The sequence below is a fragment of the Pseudomicrostroma glucosiphilum genome (genome assembly GCF_003144135.1).
Source record: "Pseudomicrostroma glucosiphilum strain MCA 4718 unplaced genomic scaffold BCV69scaffold_10, whole genome shotgun sequence".
NCBI lineage: Eukaryota > Fungi > Basidiomycota > Exobasidiomycetes > Microstromatales > Microstromataceae > Microstroma > Microstroma glucosiphilum.
The window spans coordinates 115080-140046 of NW_020289922.1; the positions used below are offsets into that span (position 1 = coordinate 115080).

Sequence of the window (24967 nt, forward strand, 5' to 3'; positions counted from 1 at the left end):
CCAGCAGGAGGTCCTGCGCTGGGACTCGAGCAGGAGTTCTTGGATGACCAGATGAGGAGTTTGAGTAGCAGGCAAGACACCGGTAGAGGTGGTGAAGAGGAGTCAAAGGAAGGCGATCTGATCCAGCTGCGTGAGCTGGTCTGCCTTCCGGGGAGCATGTATGCAGCTTAACGTACTGATTTCTGCATCTCCGTGACCACCAGTCCTGGAGCAGATCAAACCTGACACCGTACTGGCAAGCTCTAGATGCTCAGAAGTGGTCCTGGAGTCTATCAAGCGGCACTGTAAGAGCACAGGCGAGCTGCCAGGGCCTCCCACGTCCGTGCCTTGCTCACCCGCCCTTTCCCCTCCTGCAGTGGCCTCTGTAGGAGGCGTAACGTTTCAGATCAGGCCCGCTCGGGAGTACAACTTCGAAGCCGGCAAGTCAAGACTCTCAGCTGTCGCAGGAGCGCATTTCAAAGGTGCTCCAAATCCACAGACAGACAGAAACAAGCTCTTGCACACACTGAGTCTGGTAGACCTAGATCAAGCCCCGCTCTCGACGTCTTGCGCTGCTGCGCTGCTGTACAACCTGTCCAGAATCACTTCCGTTGCCGAGCCCGAGACGAATGCTGGCGGACATTTGGGCGAAGGCACTCTGCAGGGCATCAAGCTCACTTCCCTTGAGACGCTACATCTGAACGAATGCATGACTATGACTGCCGAGAGTAGGGAGGCCTTGGCCATTATGACAGAGGGAGCGCAAAAGGGGTGGGGCAGAGCGAGAAAGGACTCGACGATGACTATTTATACCATGCTCGATAACTTGAGGACGCCCAGTGAGTCTAAAGCTGGAAAGCTCAATTAATACCCTGCCGCTTATCGCTCCGACGTCGGCCTCCCTTCGCAGTCTCTCATACACTGCTGAACAGGTGGTTTCTGTTCCCATCGATGAGCCTGACTATTCTGTCGGCTCGCCACCAAGCTGTCGAATGCTTGGCCTCCTCAGCCAGCAGCGCTGTAGCTAATGCGCTCGTCTCTCACCTCAAGGGGATCAAGAACATTCCGCGCTTGGTCAATACTCTGCAGCGAGGCGGCACACAGCTGTCGATGTGGAAAGGTCTCTTCGCCTTTTGCGTCAAAACTTTGCACATCCGTGCTTGCATGGCCGAGTTAGACTCCGCAGAAGACGTTCCCATAGTGAGGAAGATCCTCGCCGAATTTGACACCTCCCAACTGCAAAGCATCGCCGAGTCCCTCGATGCGACAATCGACTGGGACCAAAGCGCAGCAGAGCGTCGATTCATCGTAAAGGCGCAAATCGATCCCCAGCTCGACAAGTGGCGAGAGCTCTACGCTGGTCTGCCCAGCTTGTTGCTCAACATCGCCCAAAGCCTCAAAGCGAGTCTCGACTTTGAGCACTCTGGTCAAATGAATGTCGCCTACTTTCCTCAGCTTGGATACTTGATCGCCCTGCCCTTCAATCAAGAGGTGACCACGCCAGAAGACATGAACGTACCAGCCGACTGGACGTTCCACTTTGCCTCTGAGATCAGCACGTACTGGAAGAGCCCACAAATGTACGATTTGGACGAGCACGTTGGGGACGTGCACTCGTTCATCGCTGATCGAGAGGTGGAGCTGATCCACGACCTGTCTGTCAGTATTGCAGAGCAGGGAGGCATGCTGATCCACATTGCCGAGATCTGCGCAGAGCTGGACGTCCTGCTGTCCTTCGCTCAGGCTGCCAATATCTACGGCTGGATCCGACCTACGATGACAGACACGGGCATATTGGACATCAAAGGTGGACGTCACCCACTGCAAGAGCTTACCGTCGAGAACTTTCAGCCCAACGACACTCTTCTCTACAGTGGTTGCGGGGTTGGCTCTGATGACAGTGTCGAAGGCCAGGCACCACGACGATCTGTGGAGATCTTGACGGGTGCTAATGGCTGTGGAAAGTCAGTCTACCTGAAGCAAGTAGCTCTCATTGTTTTTCTATCCCAAATCGGCAGCTTTGTCCCGGCTCAGTCCGCCACCATTGGCGTAGTTGACCAGATCCTCACACGAGTACAGACGCGCGACTCGGCCTCGAGAATGCAGAGTTCCTTCATGGCTGACCTGGGACAAGTATCCCACGCCCTGCGCAACTGCACTTCTCGTTCTCTTATCCTGCTCGATGAGTTTGGGAAAGGTACGCTGAGCAATGATGGAGCTGCCCTCTTTTCCGCCACCATACGCCACCTCTTGAAGCAGGGCACAGACTGCCCTCGTGTGCTCGCGACGACGCACTTTCACGATGTCTTCAAGCGGGGATGTCTCCCCCCGGAGCTTCCCTACAAGGCCTCGCACATGCAGATTTTCCTCGACGAGTCGCACCTCGATGCAGCACAAGGCTCACCCAGCAGGCCCAGCACTGCCACCAGTTCAATGATGCCTTACGCCCTCCCAACCCAAGACATCAAAGACTCGATCACGTTCCTGTACCGTGTCGCCCCGGGCCATGCTCAAGAGAGCCACGCAGCCTTCTGTGCTCGTGCGTGTGGGATTCCAAGAGACGTAGTGGAGAGGGCGCAGTATGTTACACATCTTGCGGAAGAAGGCGAGCTGGACACGTTGCACCTTGAGGCGCTACTCCTCGACGATGACGATGAAGACGAAGACGGAGAAGAAGAAAGAAGAGGAGCAGGACGGGTCAAGCAGCAGCGCAACACGACTGGCGCGTTGGAAAGCAAAGAGGTGCCGGAAGATGCCATGACTGTCCGTCGGGCCCAGGAGCTGCAGAGGAAGATGAGGCGCTTCATCGAGTGGGACATTGAGGAGGACATTCGAGTCTGGGAGCAGTGGGAAGAAGCAGGAGGGAAGGGCTCACCTCCACTGGACGTCCGAGGCAAGCTAGAGCGCATCTCGGAGGGCAAGTAATCAAAAGGGTGCTTGTGCCGACTTTGGACGAATCTGTCGACTAGTATTGCAATTAGAGGAAAACCTGTTGCTGAAGTGCCATTCTACAGTACGATACCGGGGGGAAATGAGAATATCACAGTGACGAAGCTTGCACGGGAATATCATGACAGAGTAGACACGAAGTCGACTGCACTGTCCTGGTCTATCTTCACCCCTCGAAAGCTTCGCTGCGCAGCTCCACTCCAAGCTCATCTCTGCCGAGGATCGAAGAATGGAGTCAAAAGCGGACATGGGTCAGCAACCCAACAATGTAAGCCCTGTCCATTCTGCCCTCGTGCATGCCCACCAACTCACCTAGCCAACTGCTGCATCGATGCCTCCAAATCATCTTCAAACCCTTGTCCTCTCCCCTCCTTGTGCACCGCCGTAAGCCCAAGCGCATAAAAGGGCTCTCTGAAAAATAGACCCAGCCAATGGGCAAGTCGACTGGTGTGAAAGGCGGTATCCAAAAGAAAGAGGGTGGTGCGGAACTTGAGAAAGGCGAAGCGCGAGGAAAACCAGAGGTGGAAGCGCTTCCCGACCGTCGAAGACGAGGAGATGCCTTGCGATCCTCTGCTATCGCCTTCTGGAGACTTGCGCATGTGGCGCGGGAAAAAGACGGAGAGAAGTGAAGGGGTGGAAGTGGTGGTGATAAGAGCATCTGCTGCGTGTCGCGCGAGGATGTTGATCCTATTGGCGGGAGAGCCCAGCGTCTGATTATTGGCCTGAACGATCCTCATGGAGCGTCCGACAAAGATGAGTTCCTTTGGCACCAGCTCCACCCTGGAAAGGAAGTTCTGCAAGACCTCCTTCTGCTTGGTCATTCGCGCCTTGTGTCTTTCCTTTCGCGCCGCGGGGCTCTGGTCCTCTTCTTCGCCTTCGGCCTTCTTGTGCTTGCGAGAGGTCCAAGGCTTCATCAATGTGGCGCTGGCAAACATGTCTGATGAGCCCTCGCCCATGCCCCAGTCCTTTGTGATCTGCTCGAGTGTACCTGTGTCGACTTGGAAGATAGCATTCCAGAGCTGCGCGTACTCTTTGCGGAACTTGTCGGAAAGCTCCACGTACAGACCGTGGTCGATGAGCACCACCTGGGCTTTTCCCTTGGTACCGTCTGGGTGTTTTCTGATGAGAACATTGCCTGCATGACCGTCGGCCTGTACGAAGCCGTACTGGAAGATCATGGCGGCAAAGGCGTTGCAGACGTCCGTGGCCACCTTTTTGACGGAGAGACCCATGGCCTCAATCTTTGCCTTGTCGGTCATCTTGACCGCCCCTTCAATCCACTCCATCACTAGCAGTCGATCCGAAGTAAATTCGGGCAGGTACTTTGGTACAGTCACCGTCTGGTTGATCGACGAGTCCTCATTGATGTGCTTCTGGATACGTTGAGCGTTTTGCAGCTCCAATTCGAAGTGCGTCTCTCGCTCAATTTGGGAGGAGATGTAACCTCCAAAGTAGCTCAATGGCAGCTGAAAGATGCGCTCGTAGAATTTGAGCAGGATGCGAAAGGAGAGCAAGTCCCAATAGGTCTGAACACGAATAGAGGGTCTCTGCACTTTCACTGCTACTTCCTGGCCCGTGGATCTGAGCCGTGCCTTGTGCACTTGAGCGACCGAGGCGGCTGCGATGGGTATTTCGGAAAATTCAGAAAAGGCTTCGTCAAGGGTCGTGCCCTTTGAGGCGAGCTCGGCATCGATGACCGTCTTTGCGACGCTCCAGGGGAGGCGCTCAACGTCATCGAAGAGCTTGGTGAATTGAGCGTACGCCGGTGGTAGGACGATGCTGTGCATGGGGAGAGTCACGAGAGAGGAGATGAGAGATGGTACATCAGCTCCATCTTCCTGTTGTCCCCTCATTAGAATACCTCATCCTCGCCTCTTGCACTCACGAATTCGCAGCCACCGCCTGTCCCAACTTGATAAACAATCCCGCATTTGCCTCGCACGTTCTAAACAGTCTATCCGCACACCTCTGGTGCAGCCCACCCACCGCATCTGGATCATCAGGGTCAAAGTGCAACTTGTAGTCAACAGCGATGGCTAGACCAGTGTAGGCTGTACGGAGGTTGCGTTGGAGGACTTGGGCTTGGCCGTATTCGTCCCAGAGGTAGAGGGTGAGGGAGCCGATGAGGAGGGAGGAGATGAGGACGAGGGGGCGGGGGCGTTTCTTTAGCTTGCCCGGATAAGGTGAAGGTGGTGGAGCTTGAGGTGGAGAGGGGGAGGATGAAGGGGGAATGGTGGTGGTGGGGTGGGTACTGTAGCTTCTAATGGCTGTAGAGAGATCTTTGATGCTAGTCCGCCGTGCGAAGCCTTGAGGGACACACGTCGAGGATGAGAAGATCCGCCTCGCCGCCGTAGTGGTGTATGAGGCTGCAAGAGGATTGCAGGGAGCTCTTGACCTTGAGACCTGCCATTTCCGTGCACTTTGAGTATATATCGAAGACGAAGAGCTGCCATTAGCGGCAGACGCTGACGAGGAAGAGCGAGAGGAAGACCAAGTCCGAGCAGCGCTGGACGGCGTACAGTCGCTCCTTCTCAGTCCTTGCCTCAAGCCCATTATCGTCTCAGCAATGCTGGTAGACTGCATGCTGCGAATGCGAGTGGATGGAGCCGTACTTGCTCTCCGCCCCGCCAGTCTAGAGTTCCTCCTCTTGCTACTTGCTTGGGTTCGCCCTTGGGCCGTCTAGCACAACCACGCCTCGGCTTCAACCAAGCAGCAGCGTCTTCTCTCTCTCTCAAGTGCCACCAGAACGGCAACGATGAACGCAGTACAAGACTCCTCTACGGACAAGGGAGAGGTGGGTAGGGTATCTATCTAAAAGGTGGTGTAATGTAATCCGAAGAAGTGAGTGCGAGTGAAATCAGCCGAGTCGGGCGGGGGGCGTCAGCGCCATGGGTGGAGTATCTAAGCCTGCTTCAATTCACCAGATTTAACCTCCGCCCGCCAACCCACTTCCGCACTTCCGCACTTTGGATTGGTGTGATGTAGTGGAGGTAGAGGCCAGAGTCAACCAAGAAGAAGAAGAAGAGAGACGAAACGAGTACCATAGTAAGGACAGGGGAGCTTCAAGGGCAGCTCAGGTTGAGGCAGACTGGTAACACCTTTCCATTGCTATGCTTTGCAAGGCGAATACAACGAGGCAGGTACAAACGGCAGCACTGGAATATCACATTCGAATCTACTGACACCTCGTGCAGACGCCTGCTCAGGTAATCACAGTAGGCTTGTCCCTACCAGTGTACTTTTTCAACTGACTAATCTCCAGCGCCTGGTCGATCAGTGGCTTCAGTCCCACCTGAGCATCTGCATCAAATTCGCTCTTATCGTCCGAGTACTTTTCCACGTAGAGTCGAATCGTAGCTCCGGCCGAACCCGTACCGCTCAAGCGGAAGATGATGCGAGAGCCGTCCTTGAAGGTGATGTACAGACCCTGGTTCTTCGACACGGAGCCGTCAATGGGGTCGGTGTAGGAAAAGTCGTCTGCCTCTGCTACTTCGAATTGACCCAACTTGGATCCGACGAAGCCTGGAGAAGAGAACTTGGAGGCGAGAGCAGACATCAGGTCGTTGGCGCCCTTTGAGTCGACTTCCTCGTAGTCGTAGCGAGAGAAGAAGTTGCGGCCATAAGTAGCATAGTGGGCTTGCAGAACATCGTTGACCGACGTTCCGGGCTTCTCCTTGTTGGCAGCGGCCAGGATAGAGAGCCAAGCGACGACGGCCCACAGGCCGTCCTTTTCACGGATGTGGTCCGAGCCAGTTCCAAAGGACTCTTCACCACAGATGGACAGGCGGCCAGCGTCCATCAGGTTGCCAAAGAACTTCCAGCCAGTGGGGACTTCAAAGCACTCGTACCCTTGCTTCTTGGCGACTCGGTCAATGGCTCCACTCGTGGGCATACTGCGAGCGACGCCCTTGACACCGCCCTTGCTAAAGTACGGAATGGCCTTCTTGGCCCAGTCGGCAATGATGGCAACCGAGTCTGAAGGGTTGACAAAGGCTCCCTTTCCAATGATCATGTTCCGGTCTCCATCACCATCGGACGCAGCTCCAAAGTCGATGCCTTCCTTTTCCACCGCGTCCACCAGTGCCTTGGCATAGGTCAGGTTGGGGTCGGGGTGGCCGCCATTGAAGTCGGGTGAAGGCTCGCAATTCTGAATCGAAGATTCCGACAGGCCAAACTCCTCGACGAAGAGCGCGCGACCATAAGGACCAGTGACGCCGCTCATGGCGTCGAAGCGGACAGAGAACTTTCCGCTTTGGAGGAAGGACTTGATGAGGGGGAAGTCGAAGATGGTCGAGAGGTAAGAGACGTAGTCCTTGACAGGGTCGATGACCGAAATCTGCAGTGGGCCAAAGGAGTAATCTCCGACCTTGGAGATGTCAATGTCGTCGCCCTCGACGATGTGGTACTCGCTGATGGTCTTTGTGACCTCGAAGATCTTGTTTGTCACACCTTCGGGTGCCGGACCTCCATTGCCCATGTTGTACTTGATTCCAAAGTCATTGTCCGGTCCTCCAGGGTTGTGCGAGGCAGTGAGGAGAATACCACCGGTGGCCTTGTACGATCGAATGACGTGCGAGGCAGCAGGAGTGGAGAGGATACCATTCTGGCCGATGATGAGCTTGCTCACTCCATTGCCTGCACAGAGGCGGATAATGGACTGAATGGCTGGTACGGAAAAGTATCGGCCGTCGCCTCCGACTACCAGGGTAGAGCCCTTGACTCCGGGAGAAGGGATGGAAGAGAGAATGGCCTGGACGAAGTTCTCGGTGTAGTGCTCTTGGGAGAAGACCTTGACACTGGGGGAGGGGGTGGGAGGGAATTGTTGGGGGTGGTGAGCTCGGCAATCCCGCGCGAGTAGAATCACCACCTCTGTCCGCCTACTCACCGCTTCCTCAGACCGGATGTTCCAGGCTTCTGGCCATCAAAGGGCTTGGTAGAGACGGTTTTCGCAGACATGGCGTTGGTGAAGTGTGATGTGATGTGATGTGGTGAACGTGGGGTGACAATCGTAGGAAGGAAGGAGAGCGAGCGGTGTTGTGGTGCGGAGCGGGGCGATGCAGGCAGCGATCTGGGTGTGGCTCGAGTGGAGGCCCGTGTCTAGAACTAGTCTATTTCTGCTCTGTGCGCGCGGTGACAGATGCGGAGGGACCGGAACGGAACGAGATAAGGGACGAAGGCTGCATTCACAGCAATGAGGGGAGAAGTGTATTTCTAGCAGGCCAATTCGAGCAAAGACAGTTCAAGCAATGACAATTGGGGAGCACCACTAGAAGGGCGCCCAGTCCTTTGGCGAGTCAATGACCCTCCATCGATCTCCGTACGCTGTCCACACATCCCAGCCCAGCGTAGCTAGCAGCTCCCTCTCCATTTCCTTGGCCTTGGCCAGCTCGTCCTTGTTCGTCGAGTCACCCACGCCCATCTCCTTGATGAGCTTGCGAACACTCTGGAGTGCTTGTCCAGGGCGACTCCCTTCACCTCCTTCGTCTCGGAGGTAGTTGGCAATGCGCAAAGTCGCCCACTCTCGATTCTCCGTCGTCTCGCCGAGCAACTTGCGCGCCGACTCAAAGGTGGTCTTGAATGCCGACGCAGAAGCGGCGTCTTTACCGTCCTTGTCCTTGGTCAGGAGGGCTTTGCCCTTTTTCACGTAAGCAGTGACCAGAGCCTTCTTCTTCTCCTCCATCTTCTTATTCTCCTTCTTCTCCTCGTCACTCTGCTCATTCGCGGGCAGGCGCTTCTCGCCGAGATAGAGCAGGACAGACTGGACGTCGATCTCCTTGACGACCGCATCGGCAGCCTTGACGACATCGTCTACTTCTTCCTTTTTGCCGGCGTCCAGAGATTCGAGCCGCGCCAGCAGAACAGGCAGGGAGGTAGGATGGTCCTTGAGCAGGGTGTCCAAGAACTTCTTCTTTTGCTCCCCCTTGAGCTTCTTTGTCAGAGGCGCAAGCAGCTCCGGCAGCTGAGGCTCGTCGTCTTTCCCTCCACCTTCGCCGTTCTCCTCCTTCTTGGGCGCAGGAGCTACAATGTACTTCAGGGTGTACTTGCCATCGGGAGCGAAGCCAAAGTCTCCGACCAAAATGTCTCCGGGCTGAGCCTCCTTGGGCAGGGCATCGCCATGAAGGTTGAGGTCCAGGTTGAGCACCTTTCTCTCGCCAGGCAGAAGCTTGACAGCTCCGCCCTTGTACGAAGCTGGCTTAGCAGAGCCAAAGAGATCGACGTGGTTCTCGTAGGTGCTCAGTGTAATGTCCTTGCCTTTCGACAGGTTCTGCTCCACGGTCATTGTGGCCGTCCTCAGGGCCTTGAGCACGGCAGGGTTCTCGTTAAGCCATTGCACACGCACAGTGTACTCTCCCTTGGCGAGCTCCTTTGCCTTGGGGTAGATGTCGCCAAAGGAGACTAGCTTCTTTGTGTTGGTCTCGAAGATGGCCGTGAGCATGGGAACTGCCGAGTCGTAGAGGTTTGATAGAGGACTCGACGTGGGCCAAGAGAGCTTCACAGGCCCCCCCTCGCCAATGGTCAGCTGGTAGGAGTTGACGACCTCTCCCATCATCTTGCCACTGGGGTGCAGGTTCCTCTGGTCAACGAACGGCCGGATGACAGAGTTGGAAGGACGAACAAAGGTCCTGCGCTTGCTAAAGGAAATGGTAGGGGTGAAGGCTTCGAGGCGGACATTGCTCATGCACTCGATCTTGACGGCTCCCTCGCCACCGATGAGGGTGAGCTCGTCCCTGCCACTGACGGCGTGTCCGATGGTGATGCCGTGGAACTCGAGATCAAAGTCAATGTCAAACTTCTGCGCTGCATTCCACATCTCGGCCAGACACACCTCCAACGTCTGCCCTCCTTTGACGGCGAATTTGCGAGTCATGGGCTCGCCCGACGTCAAGGCCACCACAAATGAATGCTCGACGAAGCTCAAGCGACGCTGGGGCTCTACCGTGACCAGGTGAGCCCAGAACTTGGCAGTCGTGCCTTCGACTCCATGGTTCGAGGAGCGGAAGCGAGCCTCACACCAAGTCGTGCCCTCGGGGACGTGGATGAAGTGGCGCTCCAGCTTGCCATCCCTGAGCGTCGTCGAGTAGCGGACAGTAGGTTCGTTGGACACTTCTGGCTTCGTCACTGTGACGGGGACATCGAAAAGCTCGAGACCTGGATCTGCAGAGTCGTAGCCCTTGACGGAGGCAATGTGAAGACCTGGCGGGAGGTGAGTGGGATCTACGCGGATCTCAAATGACCGACCATTACTGCCGAGGAGGAGGAATTCTGGGCTGGTCACCCACGAAGCGTCACTCTTGAGGTTGCACTTGAGCTGGAGATTGTACGCCTTTTCAGGTTCCGTACCCTTGATCAGAGGCTTGACAGTAGCCATGAACTGGCCGACCCTGCCAGTTTCCAGCTTCTCGCGAAGATAGACACCTCGCTTGTCGGTGGAGCTTCTTCCCACGGGCTTGCCAGGTGGAGAGACGGCGACGGTGAACTCAAAGTCGGCGTCCTCTCGAGCCTGATTGGCAACAATGTACTCCCAGGCCTTGTCGGTCTGGATGAATCCGATGCCAAGCTCGTCGTTGAAGTCTTTGGCGGTAGCGACAATAGCCTTGTGAACGCGAGCAGAGGTGATGGGAATTCCTTCTTGCTTCATGCCGGAGAGGAGGAGCGCGATGACGCCGCATGCGTTGGGCGAAGCCATGGAGGTACCGTTCATGAGCTGAGTCGCTTGAAGGCAGTACTTGGGAATGGCCGTGATGGCCGCTCCGGGGGCGTACACGGTGGTACCTCTCGCTCCGTCGGCAGCAGGGCCACGAGAAGACCATGTAGTCGGCGAGTCCTTGACCCCTCGCTCGACCAGGGCGTACTCTGCATCCTGCATGGCTCCGCTATTGACGTAGGCTCCGATGGTGAATACTCCCTCGGTAGTACCGGCAGGCTGTCCCAACGTACTCATAGCAGGGGCAGAGTTACCGGCAGAAGAGACAAAGAGTACGTCCTTTTGTCGAATGACGATGTCCCTGAGTGCCGAAGCAAATGCACCAGCTCCTTCGACTTGCCATGCGCCGTCCTCGCCAAAGCTCATGTTACAGCAGTCGCAATTAGTTGCGATGATCGCTTGCGCTGCTCGCATAAGCGCCTGACCAGTCTCCATGCCGTTGACGCGGCTGTCGCCGATGCGGAGAGAGACTATCTCAATGCCAGGTGCGACTCCATTCTCCTCGGCATCCTCGGGCAAGTGAGCACCAGTGATACCGGCAACGTGGGTGCCGTGGGAGCCAGAGAGGGTGACGAGTGAGATGCCCGAGGGCTGCTTGGCATCGCTGCTCGTCTCGAAGACGTGGTTGATAGAATAGGTGAGGAGGTCTGCGGGTCCAAATACGTCGTGCTGCTGCTCGATGTGGAAGTCTGCCAAGGGAGACGCCTTTCTCAAGTCCAAGGTCTGTCCAGCCAGAGCTCGCAGCGAGTCTTCCGGGAGACCCTTTGTGGGTTCGATGATGTCGCCCTCAGCCCCGCCGACGACGGTCCGCCAGTGCGAGCCGTCAAAGAAGGTGACCGTTTCGAGTAGCGGTCCGGGGTCTGAGTAGGAAGAGTCGAGGTCTCCCAGCACGGCGAGCTGAGCTTTGAGTTCCTCTTTCAGCTGAGTCTTTTTCTTCTCATCTGTAGGCCCACTTCCGGCCTCGAGATCGGCAGACTCCCGCTGGACTTTACCGACGAGCTTCGCGACTTCAATGTCCCAATTCTTCTTTCTCTGGGTTTTGCGGCGGGATACGAGGTCCGATGGCCAGAGGTCGTAGGCTCGCTTGAAACCTACCAGCCAGGGGGAAGAAGAGTCCTTTTTCCAAGAGGGAGAGACGAGGAGCTTTCGGCCGGTGGTTGGAGAGATGAGCTCAATAGCTTCCTTGTCGGTGGAAGAGGCCTCTTCGACTGGGGAGATGGTAATGTCTCCTGCGCCAGAGCAGTCGATGATGTCCACCACCTTGCCCTTTCCATTGAGACCTCTAGCGGCTGGGTCTACACCAGTGTCTAGGATGGCGACTCGTACGTTGCGTCCATCGTAAGTGGGGTGCTTGGAGAGGAACTTTGCGGCTTCGGTAGCTTCTTTGGGCAAGAGGCCAGCTACTGGAAAGGGAGCGTGGGCAGGCATGGTAGTTGAGGCAGTGGCAGCGTGGTCGAGCGTGGGGTCAGCCGGATCGATGATGCTTCTCGTGGAAGTGTTCAGGAGGCGAGCGGTCTGAGAGGACGATCTACGTGGCAGGCGAAGAGCACTGAAGGTCGCTGAGCGTCGAGGAGTGGTGTGAATAGGAGTCGTCGATGGGTGCGGTCGCCAGACAGGAGTCCGAGTGAGCAAGGAACGCTTTGGTAAGGAAGCGGGCAGGGAGTGACTCGTTGATCGTAGTGCCCTCTGTGCGCCCAAGAGCATCGAGATGGGAATGCCGAGCTGGGCTGAGCAGGGCAGGAGGGGGTGAGCTGAGCCGGAGGGTGAGTGAGCTCAGTCAATCAGGGGTGAGGAGGGGCTGTATGGGTAGAAAGGGGAGGCAAGAAGCAAATGGGCGGGCGTCGCTACTCAACAGCCGGAACACAAGGCGCCGCCTTATCCTTGCTAACCGACGTGGCCTGAGCGCGCAAGTCGGGCTCCGACCGCGCTTATGTAAGCCCGGCCGGCAAGGGTATAGGATCGGATGTCTACAGATGCCAGCTTCTGTCGTTGAGCATTACATCGCATTAGCATCGTTGATGACATATATAGTGAGATCTGTGCTCTGACACCACCGCTGTCACTCTGAACCCTGAAATGGTCCCCAATCACCCCTTGCCCCACCCCTCAGTCCTTCCTCCGATCGCGCTCGTCCATCCTGTACAGCGGAATCTCCCCGTCCCTCTTGTTCTCACCGCCAGCTGCACCGATCGAAGCGCTTTGCCCGCCCGTAGCTAGGCTCTCGCTTGCCTTTTTCGCCGCCGAGGCCTGCTGATTCTTTGCCACGGCATACACCACACCTGCTCCAAAGCCGACGCCAATGGCAGACGTGGAGCCGAGGGTGATGGGTGGGTCGTGGAAGAACACCATGCCTGGGGGGGAGAGAGGGGGGGGGAGAAGACGGTGATGAGGTGAGGATCCGGCAGGTCGGTGTCACATGATTGAATCCTCCTCGCAGCCACGTCCACTCACCACTAATGGCCAGGGGCAACTTGTTCAGAGCTCCCACCATGGAATACGTCGTCGAGCTCGTCGTCCTCACACACCAAGCCGTGGTATAGCCAATGAAGACTGCACATGCGCCGCTGAACACAATGGCACTCAGTAGTCGTGTCCTCGTCTCAGCGGGGAAGTTGACGGCCCAGTTCGCAGCGGACCAATCTTCCACCAGGATGGACATGATAAGGAGAACGGGCACGGAGAGGAGATTGTTGTAGTACATTGTATCCCAGTCCTTGAATCCTGTTACCTTGATCCGTTTCCGCATGATCAGGACCTGCGGAGGAGTAGGAGAGCAGAGATGAGTCCAGTGCGATCTGGGAGTACTCGGCCCCTTCTGTGTACTCACGTATGCTGCGCTGACTATGCAGTTCAGCGCCATCCACATGTACCCAGAGTTGAGGACGCCCCATCCGGACATGCCCTCCAGCACGTCGTCCTGGCCCGCAACGTCTCCCATGCCCGCGGCACCTGCAGCAAGGGCGTTCAGTCTGCTCTTTTCATCGCCCATTGCGTCAAAGGCGCTAATCGGCTTGCCTGTAGCAGGATCGAAGGTGGCTCCACCCAGGACGGAGTCAGGAGTGTGGGGCATGGACATCTGGGAGATTGCCAGAGCTCGGGCGATGTCAGACCATGCGGCAATGACTGATGAGAGGACCATGAGGGTGAATGAAAAGAAGACGAGGAGGGTGACGCGTCCGCCGAACCAGATGACCTCGCCGTAGGCGATGAGGATAATGGTGAGGTTCTTGAAGATGGTGTAGACGGGAATGTTGAGGTATTGCTGTGAGAGGAGGGGGAGGGGGGGGAGGGGGGGCGGGGGAGAGTATGAGCAGCGCAGTCTCGCAGCGAAGATCGTCATAATCGCTCGCTCCCTCGCTCCCTCGCTCGCTCACTCACCAGAGCTTTGCTTCCTGTCCAAATGGTCAGCACCAGCAGAGTCGATATCGGTGCCCAGGCTCGCGCATCCTTGTTGCTCCACGGCCTCAGTTCAATCCAGCCGATTTGGTTTGCAGCAATGACGCACAGTACGCCTACCACGGACTGAATAAGGAGCATCATCAGGTTCATCGAAAAGTGCGCGCCAGACAGTACGAACTGAGGGGAATGAGGAAGGAGAGGGAGGGAGAGCGCGACGGCAAGTCAGTAGCTGCACTTCGAGTGAGCTGCGCAAAGCCTCGCCCAGCCTAACTCACCTTGTTGATGACCGTCATGAGGATACTGGCGGAACAGTAGCTCAAGATGGGCGGCAGCGCCTTTAGTCCAGCTAGTGACTCCCCACTTGCGCCCGAAATGCTAGCACTCCTTCCAACTCTCTGTCTCTTTCCCGCTTCGGGATCATCGGGGCGACCATTGCCGTTCAGAAAGGGCACACGCGCTTCGTCTCGGCCTCCCAGCGGAGGTGATGAACGACCATAGTCTGGCGTTGATGTGCCTGTGCCTGCTGCACCGCCGAGGTTCAATCGAGTGTCGGCCGAGGAAGAGGACTGACCCGCATCTGGGGCGAAAAAGGAGCGGGACATTAGAAGGTGGAAAGTGTGGAAGGAGTGGAAGGAAGGAGGAGGAAGTGAGCGGAGGAGGGGGGGAAGACCTTCCGAAAAGCGGGAGGGTGGCCCTGGAGCAGAGGGCGAGGGTGACTAGACGAAAGTCTTGCGTGTCCCTGTGAGTGGAGGTGTATGATCGCTTTCTGTGGAGAAAGGGAGCTGGCCGCGCAGCTGTAGCAGGTCCGGTATGAGCACGTTGATGAGGTGAGATGGTAGTGTGTGATTCCCAAGGCCGTGTGTTGGTTGGTTGTTGGGATCGGCAGGCGCTGTCGCCCGTCTCGGCTTGTCGGACTTCTTCTCCGCCGTGGCTGGCACAGATGCCGGCGATTTTCTGCTGCAACTCCTTCCGATGGGAGAGTCCGAAAGTATTCAGAGAAAGGGGGGCCCAGTAGCTGGGAGTTAGGAGGAAGAGGTTGCAGAGGTACAATGGACGATGGGAGTGGGCTCTACGTGGCCCACACTGGCAGCGTCGTCCTATTTCCCGAGCATCCGTACCAGTGAATGTGTGACGGGGTAGCCGAGCGATCTCTGCTCCACATCGGATATTCCTCGCCTGAGTCGCCGCGACCCCTCTCCGTACACCTCGCATTATACCATTCTGACTGGCTCTATCTTTAGGCGCTCTCTGAAGATCCCTCGCCAGTATGCCCCGCTATCCCTCTTCGGACTACACTGCCTCGACCGACGACCGTCAAGGCTTCTTTGGCGCTCCCGATCCTTCCCGCCGTAGCGTCCGCACAGACGAACGCCAAGGCTACTTTGGCGCTCCAGACCCTACCTCTGCCGCCTCTTCCTACTACCCACCCCACCAGCAGCAGCAGCAGAACGCTTACACCCACACACAGCAGCCCTCTTACCACAGCCAACAGGCCGCGCCTCGCGATTCGCGGCCAATGTCCCAAAGTCAGCGGCCAGCCGAGCCCTACGGCGGGAGGCGGATAGAGGACGAGGAGTCGGGATGGGACTTGCCAGAGGAGAGCGACAGCAGCGTGTTGCGATGTCTGTGCTTCGTGAGTATGGGCGAGGAAAGAGGAGACCATTGTGGCCCTCGAATTGACCATGTCCATTCTCGCAAACCTCTACCGCACTTGTCCACTCTCCCGCTCCTCCTGGTAGCCCTTCTTCTGCTGCCTACGCTGCTTCGGCAAAGGTCATGTGCAAAGTTGCAATTGCTAGGCAGGGGTCAGTGAGCGGAACCGTATACCCTGGATGCTTGACTGTCCACGCCTGTCTCCTGTAGAGTGTCGGGAAGAGTACTGCGCTGGGCACTTCTGCCCCTCCTTTTGTGTAGAACGCCCCCCGACGGCGAAGGTTTTGGTACCGCACCGCTCCGGCTCCGGCTGGGCGTGATCCTCCCTTTCCCCCCTCCTTCAACCGGACCGGTGACTCAGGCCAGACGGCAGGCCTGCCTCTTTGCTCTGAGGCTGTACCGCCAAGGCGTCATAGTACCATGCGCCGATGCGCCCGATGGCAGCAACTCTCCTTCCTACCGTTCCCATTGCTCAGTAGCGCGTGGACGGGGGTGAGGTTCCCGGTCACCGCTGCCTCGCCCATCGTCACTGCAACAGGTCCCTCTCTTCGTCTCCTTTCCTCCAGTTGTCGTCTCTGAGCACGCTCTGCTCGTTCAAGAGGCCCTCCAGGCCTAGCACCTGGATCTCCCCTCCCTCTTCGACCCGTGCAGCCGTCCGCTCTGCACCTCACCTCACCACATCTCACCTCACCCACTCCGATGTTCCCACTCTCCAACTATCGTCAGCGACAAGGACCGCCACTTCCACACCCTCGCACCGCCCATCTACGATCGACGGCCACTCTGCACGTGAACGAAGCCGCCCTGGAAGGTGTCTATTCAAACGACCACTACTACGATCCACCGGGGGATGCCCTTGCTGGATTCTGCTCACTGTGTAGGTGCTTGTTCTGCCCCGCCTGGTGCGCTGTGAGGGACACGATGGAGTACGTTGCTTGTATTGGCTGTGAGATCGGCAGCGCCGTATGGGAGAGGTGAGCGCAGTGTCCTCGCTCGAAGAACTCGACCCCACAGCTCACATCATCCTCTCCCACCACTCCCTCCCAGCCTACCTCGACTCACTCTGTGGACCTCGTACCAAGCAAGACGCAACAATGGCCGCATCACGCCCTACATCCCCCCACCACTGAGCGAGCCCAGCACCCCTTCCTACGCCTCTCTGCAGCTCAAAAATGGAGACGGCATTAGCTCGCCCTTTCAAGTCAGCCCTCGCTACGAGCTCAACTACCAGCGAGAGGGATTTGTCACGAAAGAGATCGGTCAGCTGAGCCCGCCTCCCAAAGCCGCCCATCCACCCTTTCGCGTCTCCTCTCCCTGGGGACGAAGGAGGCCAAGACCGCCCAAGACGCCTTACCCGGCGGCCGTTGCAGTGGAGTTTGCGGACGAGCGGGAGAAGTGGTAGCTGTAGGAGGAGAGCCAGCGAGGAGCAGGCCGAGCGCCAAACACAAACACCCATCTGCGAATGCTCATCCAACACACGATACGACTTTGATTAGAGCTACAACTGCATATACTTTCTGCTACACTTTGTCGCTTCCGGAACACTACCTGCCTGTTCTGTTGCTCCCGCCATCTGCTCTTGTACTTGTACCGATACCGATTAGCGAGGGAATAAAAGTTGTCCATCTCGACAGCTCAAAGGAAGCTCACCCTGCCCGATCGCTCTAGTGTGCCCCTCCCTTTCCTTGTCTGCTCGTTCACCCGCTCCTCTAGAGGTGCGTCTTGAACCACTGTACCGTCTTTTCCGTGGCCTGGTGGGGATGTGAGGGGAGGGAACCGAAAAAGCCCACAGTATGTCAGTCATCGAGCGTCATGCGCTCACTGCACTCCCCACTCACATCTTCAAAGGCGGCCTTGACTTGCGGGTCCTGCAGATTCGGTCGAGCAGCGAAGCCATGAGTCGTGCTAGAGTGGAAGAGGGTAGAGGGAAGAGGGGAAGGAGACGTTGGCGTGACACCTACGAGTCAGTGATCCGCTCACACACACCCACGCTCTCGCTCACACACTGTCTCTCTCTCGCTCTCACACACTCTCTCTCTCGCTCTCGCACACTCACTTCTCATACTGGTGGAACTCCCCTTTGACCACCTCCCCCCTCCTCTCAAACACCTCCTCTGCCGTCTTCTTCAGCGCCGGCCCAAACACCATGTCCTCTTCCGCGCACAAGAACAGCGAAGGGGATTGGGCCTCTTCAAAGTCGTCCTTTTTCATAAACGACGGGTGGCAGTACACTGCCGCTGACAGCTTCCCCGCCGCGTCCATTCTCGCAACAATCTTGCCGCCATAGCAGTAGCCCACGCCTCCTAGACGCTGCACGCCGCGCTCCGTCTTCAGTGCGTCCGCCCAAGCTCCCACCGTGGCCAACCTCTTTGCATAAGGGTAGTTGCGGTACGCCCAGGGTAAGCGTGGCAGGATCTGCAGCATGGTCAGAAATTTGGCCACATACCCCTGCTCGCGCGTCTCCTTTGCCGTCGTAGGCATCCGCATCGCATCCGACGGCACGCAGTCTCCTTCAAAGATGTCCGGAACATAGACTGTCATCCCCGTCTTGTCCGCTAGTACATCCGGAAGGATCTTGTTGTTGTTCAATCCTAGGCCAAAGGCATCGTAGGCGTACAGGATCGCGCGAGAGGCATCCGTAGGAGCGCCTGAGCTAGGGTGGGTAATGTACGTAGGATAAGGGCCGATCTTTTCCATCGTCCCGCGGGGCTCGCCGCCCATCGTGGTGCCCGAAACACAGTGCACACAGAGGCCGTTGGAGGTCATGTTTGCGAGAGAGGAGACGCTATGGTGAGGAGGAGGTGAATGGTGCGTGGGAGGAAACGCTGCGATGATATTCGGACACTCGGGCGTACTGGAAGCGCTCAGTCAAGGGCCGTGCAGGCGGAGGCGTGAGCGAAGCGGAAGCGGAGTCTGCAGCCAAGCGAGGGCTCCTTGCCGATAAAGTCGCCGTGATAGACGGTACGTGTGCTGACATGTCTCGAGCTAGGCTCCTCTTATCTTGTGCAGAGGAGACAAGAGGTAAGCCAGTCGGCTGGTTGACCGGCGCGACTTGCCCGGTTCTTCAGTGTAAGTCGCCCTAAGTAAGTCGAGAGCAAAGGGAAGTAGGCTCAGAGCAGATCAAAATCACATTGCGGAATGTCAAAAAGGTCTTGAAAGCGCGGACCGCGAGTGAAGTAGAAGAGGATGGAAACACTGGAAACATCGAGCTGTACAAGTACAAGGGAGCGAGTACAAGGGAGCGGGAAGGCGAGAGGTGCGCGGAAGCGGCAGTGGAGGCGGAAGCACAGACGGCGGGAGCAGTGGTTGACAAAGAGCGCGTTGCTGGAGAGAAGAGGATCGGCCTCGATTCCTATTGCTCGGAGAGTGCAATTCGCTTGGTCACCATTGCAACACATCCATCCACTTTTTGAAGCGCCACGACATACCAGCCTGCCTGTGCTCAGAGGGGACGCGAAGAGAGTGAGGTTCCTGAAGCTGCCTGGCCTGCAGATCCGGGATGTTTTGCAGTGGCCGCGTTCCGAATGGGCAAGAAGCGGGGAGCCGGCAACTTGCGCCTCTTCACAGGCTTTGGAGGAATCTCGTCGCCCGGTCTTCTTCCAGGAGGTGGAGGCTTGAGCCGTTTTGTGGCTGGCTCATCGGGGGGGCCCTTAAGTTGAAGATGGGTATAGGTGAGTACAGGAGGAACTCCCGCCCGGCTCCAGTCCACGCTAGGCACTCCCGCCCCCCTGCCAGACGTCTGCAACGCGGCCACCAATTCCCTCACTGCCGTCGTGAGCTCGGCCACTTTGAAGACCGCTGTGAAGGGAAAGGGAACCCAATCTCCGGCGGAACAGGCGAGTTCGAGCCTGTATGCCCCTGCCTTTAATACACGCAGACGACACGGGATCCGGCCCCGTTCTCGTGGATCAGATCCGATCCGAGAAACGATTGCCTTCTTCTTGAGGTCATTGTCTTTGGTATCCGAGTGCCGGAATGAGATCTTGCCGACCTGGAGAAGTCCAGAGGTCGTCATCGTCGCTTGTCCGTCCCAGAGCATCTTGGCCAGGTCTGAGAGGGACTCGCGATTGATCTCGGCGTGAGCAGCAGCGACACATGCGGCGGTGGTGGCGGCTGTCTCTTCCCTGCGCTTCCGCGAGGCTTTTGGCAAGAAGGCCATCGGCCTCCTCGAGCAGATTATTCTCGTCCATTCCCTCGGCCCGGTAGTTGACTGTAACATCGCCGTCGTCGTCTTCCAGAGAAGCTGTGCTCGACTCGACAGGGGGATGCAGACGAGTCAAAGTACCAGCAGGCTGAGAGGGAGTCAGGGATGACTCGTGCGACTTCTCTGACAGTCGAGGGAGGGTCGACGATGCCTTGTTGGCTGCATTGGGGGGATTTGAAGGTGTCGCTTTGTACAGTCTATGTGTAGAAGTGCGGAGTTTGCCTTGTTCTTGAGAAAGATGGTCATCCACGAGGACTCTGCCTAGTGTTCCCTCAGCCGTTTGCACTTCAGCTTAGTCAGCAGCTCCCTCGCCACTGCCTTCACCTCTCCGACCTCGAAGGCGACCTGGTAGGGCAGATCCCGCCATTCTCCCCTGAAAGGCAGAACCTGTATCCCGCAAGACTCTGCCTCTATCCTTGAGACCCGGCAGGGCACCCACCCTCGCCCTTCGCCGTCGTACCCAATGATACCGATGATCACGGCTTTTCGAGCTTGGTCCTCTCTTGAGTTGGACGGCCGGAAAGACTTGCCGCCGGCGCTCAAAAGGCCAACCGGGGTGATGGTTGCGGTCCCGTCCCAGAGCTCCTTGGCGGTCTGTGAGAGAGACTCGTACTTCACCTGGTCACGGCGAGCAGTGACCTCGGCGGCAGCGGCAGCGGCGCACTCTTGCCTGTCTTGGCGCGAAGCTGCAGGCAGAAGGGCGAGCAGGTGCAGAGCGAAAGCTCGAGGGGTCTTGCCGCGGCTGCCTCCGTACGGATGGTAGGGCGTCCATTGGCGATGGCCTCCTTCCCGAAACTGCAGCGAGAGACCCGAGAAGAGCAGTCGGTCTTCCTCCCCAGCCCTGTCGATACAGTCGGTGTATGAAGTTGTGACAGTCGCAAAAGTCGATTGCAGTACCTTTGGTAGCGGAAAGCTGAACAAAGTCGAACATTGCCGATCCTTGAGATTCCTCACTTTGGTTTTATGATGCTGAGGGAAAGCCTTGTACGAGAGCTGGCATTGGATGCAAAATCGGCCAAGCTGAGGTTATACTTCGACTTGCGAGCTCTTGATCAACTTCAAGAAGAGATAGATCCTGCAGTCGAACTTCGTAGGCGGTCTGTACGCCAGCTCGCCGTTCGACAGAAGGTTTCCCAGATGGGCACGAATGACAGCCTGGGACAGCTTGATGATGCCCAGGAAGAGGTCAGCGTGGCGGTCCCTGCCGGCTGCCTTGTGCTTGGCGGCCAGGTGCCTAAAGTGCCAATTTCTGTCCTTGTAGGCCTGCCACCGAGCATTCGTGCACTTCGTCTTCCGGTTTGCGGCTTGTCGAAGCAGTGCGTAGCTGCATGGAAAATCGAAACAGCACGAGTAAGGTGAGCTACAACCCAGGCTATGATTCGAATCATATCCACCTCTGCTGGCCACTTACCGTTACCGCCTCGCACCTGCTCGCCGACATTTAACAGCCCGACCTTCTCCTCAGAGCTATCCAATCCATCTTGAATTGGTATGTCCCAAACACCAGACACCACAGTCCCTCCGCCATCGTCCTTTCTGCCGTCTTCTCCTTCGAGAACGAGGCGAGCCGGAAATGGAACACTTGATCGCACCCTTTCAGCAAGTTGTACACGAGCCTCCTGTCCTCTCGAGCCGGGATACTGGTGTCCTCGTAGACGATTCGATGCTCCAGTGTCCTACGAAACACGTCATTGCTTTGCCCGACGTAGAGGGTACTAACCATGTCGCCGTTACAGCCAACGATCAAGTAGACTCCGGCAGGTTTCTCGCCACGCAATCTGTCGATATCTTGAGCGTCCTTCACCCGCTCGGCTGCTTCTGCCAGACATAAGCCACTCTCAATAGAGGGGGTCCAATAAGCCTTGGAGGCTAGCCTGACGACCTCTCCTTGCTGTCTTTGTCTGGAGGAGGAGGGCGGTACGCCAGCTCTCCCTTGACAATGACCTTGCCAAGGTGAGTGCGGATCGCAGCTTGTGAGATCTTGATGATGTTCAAGAAATCTTCTGCTTGGCGACCCTGGCCAGCTGCACGGCGTCCGGAGGCGAGGTGTCTCAAGTTCCACACTCGGCACTTGTACGCCTGCCACTCTCGGTCTTGTAGCCCGTGCTCTCCCGTCTCCCCGGCTCTCTCCGCTCTGGGCTTATCAGAGCAGTGGGTCGCTGCGAAGAGATTCGATGCAAGGGGGTCACGGTAAGTCTCTGTCTCAGTCAGAGTTCAATACGCCGCTAGCCCTTCGAGCCACTCACAATTGTCCCCCTTGACCTGCTCCCCAACATTAACCAGGCCGAATCTCCTCCTCAGCGCCATCCAGGCCTCCTTGTACTGGAATGTCCCAAGGATCAAGCACCAGAGACCTTCCACAAGCGTCCTGACCTCCTTGTCCTCGACCACCAGCTCTGCCAGCCGGAAGTGGAACACCTCGTCGCACTGCTTCAGGTGGTGATACACCAGCCTGCCGTCCTTGTCTGCCGGGATTGACAAGTCCTCGTAGACAGTCCGGTGCTCGAGGGTCCTTCGAAGAACGTCATTGGACTGTCCAATGTACAAGGTTGAGACCCTTGCTCCTTGACAGCCGACCAACAGGTAGTTTCGATGCGGCCTGGCTTCTCCGACCGAAGGGCGTCCATCTCCTCTGTCTCGGACACAGCATCCGCTGCCCGGGCCATGCAGAGACCTGACATGACAAACGGTGTCCAGAGGTTTTCTCTGGACAACTTCGCTGGGTCTTCAGACAATGCCTTGAGGATTTGTCTGGCGAGCGACGTGAGACCTGCTCTGCCTTGGTCCGACAAGGCTTGTAGATCCATTTCCGCGGTCTTCAGCCAAGGCGGTGACTCCAGACCGGCAACTCCGTGGGGATCTATACAAGTACAGAGGGATATGGATCTTCGTCAGCACTCTATTCAATTGGCTCGATGTATGTACGACAACACTTACCCTTCTTAAGCACTTCTACCGCCTTGATCGCCCGGTCCCACAAGGCCTCAGACTTCCTCCGGGCGTGTGGAAGGCCTCTGGCTGCCAAGAGGAAGTGCACCCTCCCCTCCTTGTCCACTTGCCTTGCACCGTGAGACTTAACCTCAACGGACAAAGTCACTACCTTATCGACCTGGCACAACGAGAGTAAGTGATTGTGGCACTTGTCATCTATAGTAGCTGCTACGACCAGACTATGCTGAGGGTGCTTAAGCATGAGAGCGTTGGTAGCCTGCGACAAGTGCGCTCAAGTATGCTAAAGGCAGTGGCGTATGACTCTAGTGCTTTGTTGATGGCGAGGTTCTGTCAGAACAGGACCTGATCGTGCCGATGGCTATAGTCTATGACGAGGCTTCTCGAGTGTGTCGATGGCAGAAGGTGTGACCGTCGTGCCTGAGCGTCAAGGCGAGGGCGTGAGCCAAGGATCTTGAGCATCAACCTATGATCGGATGTGTATTGTCGAAGGCTATAAGCTATGACGAGGGGGCTTCAGCATGACTAAGGTGCTTGGGCATGACGAGGGTGCTTGAGCATGACGAGGGTGCTTGAGTACGCTGAAGGCGATAGCATAAGGAGACGGTGCTTGAGTGTGCCAAAGGTGACAGCAGGTGAGCATGATGCTTGAGTTTCAGATGGTATCAGACTGCGATGAGAGTCCTTGAGTGTATGGAAAGTGCGTAAGCGTGCTGATGGCGATAGCATAGGTCGAAGGTACCTGTCGGTGAGAGGCTGCTTCGTGTGACGACAAACTTGAGCGTAACGAGGGCTGCTGAGCACAATGAGCATGTCGAAAAGTCTTGAGGGTAGTGAAGGTGCTGGAGCGTGGTGAGGGTGCTTGAGCGTAGAGAGGGTGCTGGAGCGTAGTGGGTGGTGAGGGTGCTTGAGCGTAATGAGTACTGAGGGGGCTTGAGCGTGTCGATGGTGATGAGTGGTGATGAGTGTAGTCCTAGAGAGCAGACGAGAAGGCAGGTCGATGGCGTCTTGTCAATGAGGACTGTAGATGTGCATGGTATTTGGTGTTGTTGTTGAGGGATGGTCTGAGAGTTGAGGGAAGGGCGGTTGTGAAGAGCGATGGCTAGCTTGCTCTGGAAGAGAAAAGCGAAAAGTGGGAGACGCTCTTCGAAGGCTGCCCTTATATACTTGTCATGAGGGCGAAGCCTCCGCGCAATCGTCCACCGTGCCTGACGGCAAGATACTCAAGCGCATGAACCAGGGCGGAAGTACTGAGCCGGAAGACACGCCCTACTCGTCAGGGCACAAGTCCCTGACTGAGCAGGTACAGGCTGCTGAGAGCGGTCGTGCCAGAAGAGTGTAACAGGAGCCTTTCTCCTCCCATAGAGCCCTTTGGGCAGATCGTCGGATGGCATTTCAGCGGATGAGTCTCATCGCTGAAGTTCTGTCACAGCCTTCGCTCATGCCTGGAATTCACCATGCTTGTCTCCCTTCATTCTCTTCTGTCTGTGGAGAGAGATCTAGAGGATCTAGCCCCGGCTCCGTGCACGAGCTACCGGCACGGGACCCTCCTGCTACCTTTCCTCGGCCGCCCAAGCAGCTCCAGCGCTCTACTCTCGTGACTCCATCGTGCTGGTAGAGGAGCTGCTTCGACAACGCTCCACTCTTGCCGTCAAAGGTGGCATCGGAAGCCGCTCGTTAGACTGAAGAGCAGCAGGTAAGTGTGTCAGTTATCACCCATTGGCCACTGGCATCGCATTGCCTCACCTTCTCACAAACGTCTCTCACCTTCTCACTCCACAGCAGACCAAGCTAAGCGAGGAAGTTTCTACAACCAGGACATCTTCTGAACCCTTTCAGCCACTGTACAGACCAACCCAGTTTCCTGATAGCATCCGAGACGTCGGCGTCAGCCGCGCCGTCATCGTCTGCTTTGTCCACCCAAGGAAGGCGCTTCACGCATGGCTGGATCGGACGATCCCTCAGAGTCGGCTCGGATGAGCGATCTTGCGTTGCCACCGGGCAAATCTGGCACTGCTTTTGGCCACAGTGGCCAAAGATTCTGTCTTGGATCAAGCATGAGGCAGTCACTCAACCCATGTAGGTAGGACTGCGATCGATTGTGGGTCACCTGTGGCGGTAGGCTTTTG

At 57.0% G+C, this 24967-nt stretch overlaps 10 protein-coding genes across 10 annotated transcripts; 2 read left to right on the plus strand and 8 right to left on the minus strand.

Moving 5' to 3' along the window:
• Positions 1-520: 520 nt before the first annotated feature.
• On the plus strand, positions 521-2904 carry BCV69DRAFT_250376 (hypothetical protein; the record flags this gene model as incomplete). Its single annotated transcript, XM_025490379.1, has 3 exons — positions 521-818; positions 890-2597; positions 2715-2904. Coding segments are annotated over 3 exons (2196 nt in total), but the record flags the coding sequence as incomplete, so codon positions are not given.
• BCV69DRAFT_283775 (ABC1-domain-containing protein) lies at positions 2801-5792 on the minus strand. The gene is made up of 3 exons (XM_025492816.1): positions 4814-5792; positions 3241-4707; positions 2801-3140 (listed from the first exon to the last, which is right to left on the minus strand). The coding sequence occupies exons 1-3, from the start codon at positions 5509-5511 to the stop codon at positions 3095-3097; spliced, it is 2211 nt and encodes a 736-aa protein (XP_025346826.1). The 5' UTR covers positions 5512-5792; the 3' UTR covers positions 2801-3094.
• Positions 5793-6026: 234 nt separating this feature from the next.
• BCV69DRAFT_271557 (Phosphoglucomutase, first 3 domain-containing protein) lies at positions 6027-7917 on the minus strand. Its single transcript, XM_025490957.1, has 2 exons — positions 7814-7917; positions 6027-7724 (listed from the first exon to the last, which is right to left on the minus strand). The coding sequence occupies exons 1-2, from the start codon at positions 7882-7884 to the stop codon at positions 6131-6133; spliced, it is 1665 nt and encodes a 554-aa protein (XP_025346827.1). The 5' UTR covers positions 7885-7917; the 3' UTR covers positions 6027-6130.
• Positions 7918-8096: 179 nt separating this feature from the next.
• Positions 8097-12468, minus strand: BCV69DRAFT_283777 (subtilisin-like protein). The gene has a single exon (XM_025492817.1). It carries the CDS (start codon positions 12335-12337, stop codon positions 8195-8197), a length of 4143 nt encoding a protein of 1380 aa, XP_025346828.1. The 5' UTR covers positions 12338-12468; the 3' UTR covers positions 8097-8194.
• A 150-nt stretch (positions 12469-12618) lies between these two features.
• Positions 12619-14894, minus strand: BCV69DRAFT_283778 (UDP-galactose transporter). Its single transcript, XM_025492818.1, has 5 exons — positions 14308-14894; positions 14012-14209; positions 13461-13895; positions 13085-13388; positions 12619-12984 (listed from the first exon to the last, which is right to left on the minus strand). Exons 1-5 carry the CDS (start codon positions 14632-14634, stop codon positions 12740-12742), a joined length of 1509 nt encoding a protein of 502 aa, XP_025346829.1. The 5' UTR covers positions 14635-14894; the 3' UTR covers positions 12619-12739.
• A 350-nt stretch (positions 14895-15244) lies between these two features.
• BCV69DRAFT_313422 (hypothetical protein) lies at positions 15245-17375 on the plus strand. Its single transcript, XM_025495028.1, has 3 exons — positions 15245-15665; positions 16412-16659; positions 16733-17375. The coding sequence occupies exons 1-3, from the start codon at positions 15300-15302 to the stop codon at positions 17085-17087; spliced, it is 969 nt and encodes a 322-aa protein (XP_025346830.1). The 5' UTR covers positions 15245-15299; the 3' UTR covers positions 17088-17375.
• Positions 17205-18789, minus strand: BCV69DRAFT_27989 (alpha/beta-hydrolase). The gene is made up of 4 exons (XM_025491412.1): positions 17742-18789; positions 17524-17590; positions 17336-17436; positions 17205-17263 (listed from the first exon to the last, which is right to left on the minus strand). The coding sequence occupies exons 1-3, from the start codon at positions 18449-18451 to the stop codon at positions 17395-17397; spliced, it is 819 nt and encodes a 272-aa protein (XP_025346831.1). The 5' UTR covers positions 18452-18789; the 3' UTR covers positions 17205-17263; positions 17336-17394.
• Positions 18790-19127: 338 nt separating this feature from the next.
• BCV69DRAFT_299982 (hypothetical protein) lies at positions 19128-19844 on the minus strand (the record flags this gene model as incomplete). The annotated part of the gene is made up of 1 exon (XM_025494406.1): positions 19128-19844. The coding sequence occupies one exon, from the start codon at positions 19842-19844 to the stop codon at positions 19128-19130; it is 717 nt and encodes a 238-aa protein (XP_025346832.1).
• A 306-nt stretch (positions 19845-20150) lies between these two features.
• BCV69DRAFT_299983 (hypothetical protein) lies at positions 20151-21612 on the minus strand (the record flags this gene model as incomplete). Its single annotated transcript, XM_025494407.1, has 3 exons — positions 20151-20786; positions 20922-21213; positions 21482-21612. The coding sequence occupies 3 exons, from the start codon at positions 21610-21612 to the stop codon at positions 20151-20153; spliced, it is 1059 nt and encodes a 352-aa protein (XP_025346833.1).
• Positions 21613-21758: 146 nt separating this feature from the next.
• BCV69DRAFT_299984 (hypothetical protein) lies at positions 21759-23082 on the minus strand (the record flags this gene model as incomplete). The annotated part of the gene is made up of 4 exons (XM_025494408.1): positions 21759-22048; positions 22136-22354; positions 22435-22749; positions 22827-23082. The coding sequence occupies 4 exons, from the start codon at positions 23080-23082 to the stop codon at positions 21759-21761; spliced, it is 1080 nt and encodes a 359-aa protein (XP_025346834.1).
• Between the last annotated feature and the right edge of the window lie 1885 nt (positions 23083-24967).

Excerpts from the sequence above, each read along its gene's own strand:
- BCV69DRAFT_283775 (XM_025492816.1), bottom strand. The coding sequence starts at position 5,511 with ATGCAGTCTACCAGCATTGCTGAGACGATAATGGGCTTGAGGCAAGGA. Across the intron at positions 4,708-4,813 it reads CAGGCGGTGGCTGCGAATTC|CATCGTCCTACCACCGGCGT; the intron begins GTGAGTGCAAGA and ends CCCCATGCACAG. Across the intron at positions 3,141-3,240 it reads TCGATGCAGCAGTTGGCTAG|AGATGAGCTTGGAGTGGAGC; the intron begins GTGAGTTGGTGG and ends GATCCTCGGCAG.
- BCV69DRAFT_271557 (XM_025490957.1), bottom strand. The coding sequence starts at position 7,884 with ATGTCTGCGAAAACCGTCTCTACCAAGCCCTTTGATGGCCAGAAGCCT. Across the intron at positions 7,725-7,813 it reads ACATCCGGTCTGAGGAAGCG|TGTCAAGGTCTTCTCCCAAG; the intron begins GTGAGTAGGCGG and ends CCCCTCCCCCAG.
- BCV69DRAFT_283777 (XM_025492817.1), bottom strand. The coding sequence starts at position 12,337 with ATGCTCTTGGGCGCACAGAGGGCACTACGATCAACGAGTCACTCCCTG.
- BCV69DRAFT_283778 (XM_025492818.1), bottom strand. The coding sequence starts at position 14,634 with ATGTCCCGCTCCTTTTTCGCCCCAGATGCGGGTCAGTCCTCTTCCTCG. Across the intron at positions 13,389-13,460 it reads GCATAGTCAGCGCAGCATAC|GTCCTGATCATGCGGAAACG; the intron begins GTGAGTACACAG and ends ACTCCTCCGCAG. Across the intron at positions 12,985-13,084 it reads GTTGCCCCTGGCCATTAGTG|GCATGGTGTTCTTCCACGAC; the intron begins GTGAGTGGACGT and ends TCTCCCCCCCAG.
- BCV69DRAFT_313422 (XM_025495028.1), top strand. The coding sequence starts at position 15,300 with ATGCCCCGCTATCCCTCTTCGGACTACACTGCCTCGACCGACGACCGT. Across the intron at positions 15,666-16,411 it reads TGTTGCGATGTCTGTGCTTC|CGACAAGGACCGCCACTTCC; the intron begins GTGAGTATGGGC and ends AACTATCGTCAG. Across the intron at positions 16,660-16,732 it reads GGCAGCGCCGTATGGGAGAG|CCTACCTCGACTCACTCTGT; the intron begins GTGAGCGCAGTG and ends ACTCCCTCCCAG.
- BCV69DRAFT_27989 (XM_025491412.1), bottom strand. The coding sequence starts at position 18,451 with ATGACCTCCAACGGCCTCTGTGTGCACTGTGTTTCGGGCACCACGATG. Across the intron at positions 17,591-17,741 it reads GAGTTCCACCAGTATGAGAA|CACGACTCATGGCTTCGCTG; the intron begins GTGAGTGTGCGA and ends CTTCCACTCTAG. Across the intron at positions 17,437-17,523 it reads TCAAGGCCGCCTTTGAAGAT|GCCACGGAAAAGACGGTACA; the intron begins GTGAGTGGGGAG and ends CATCCCCACCAG.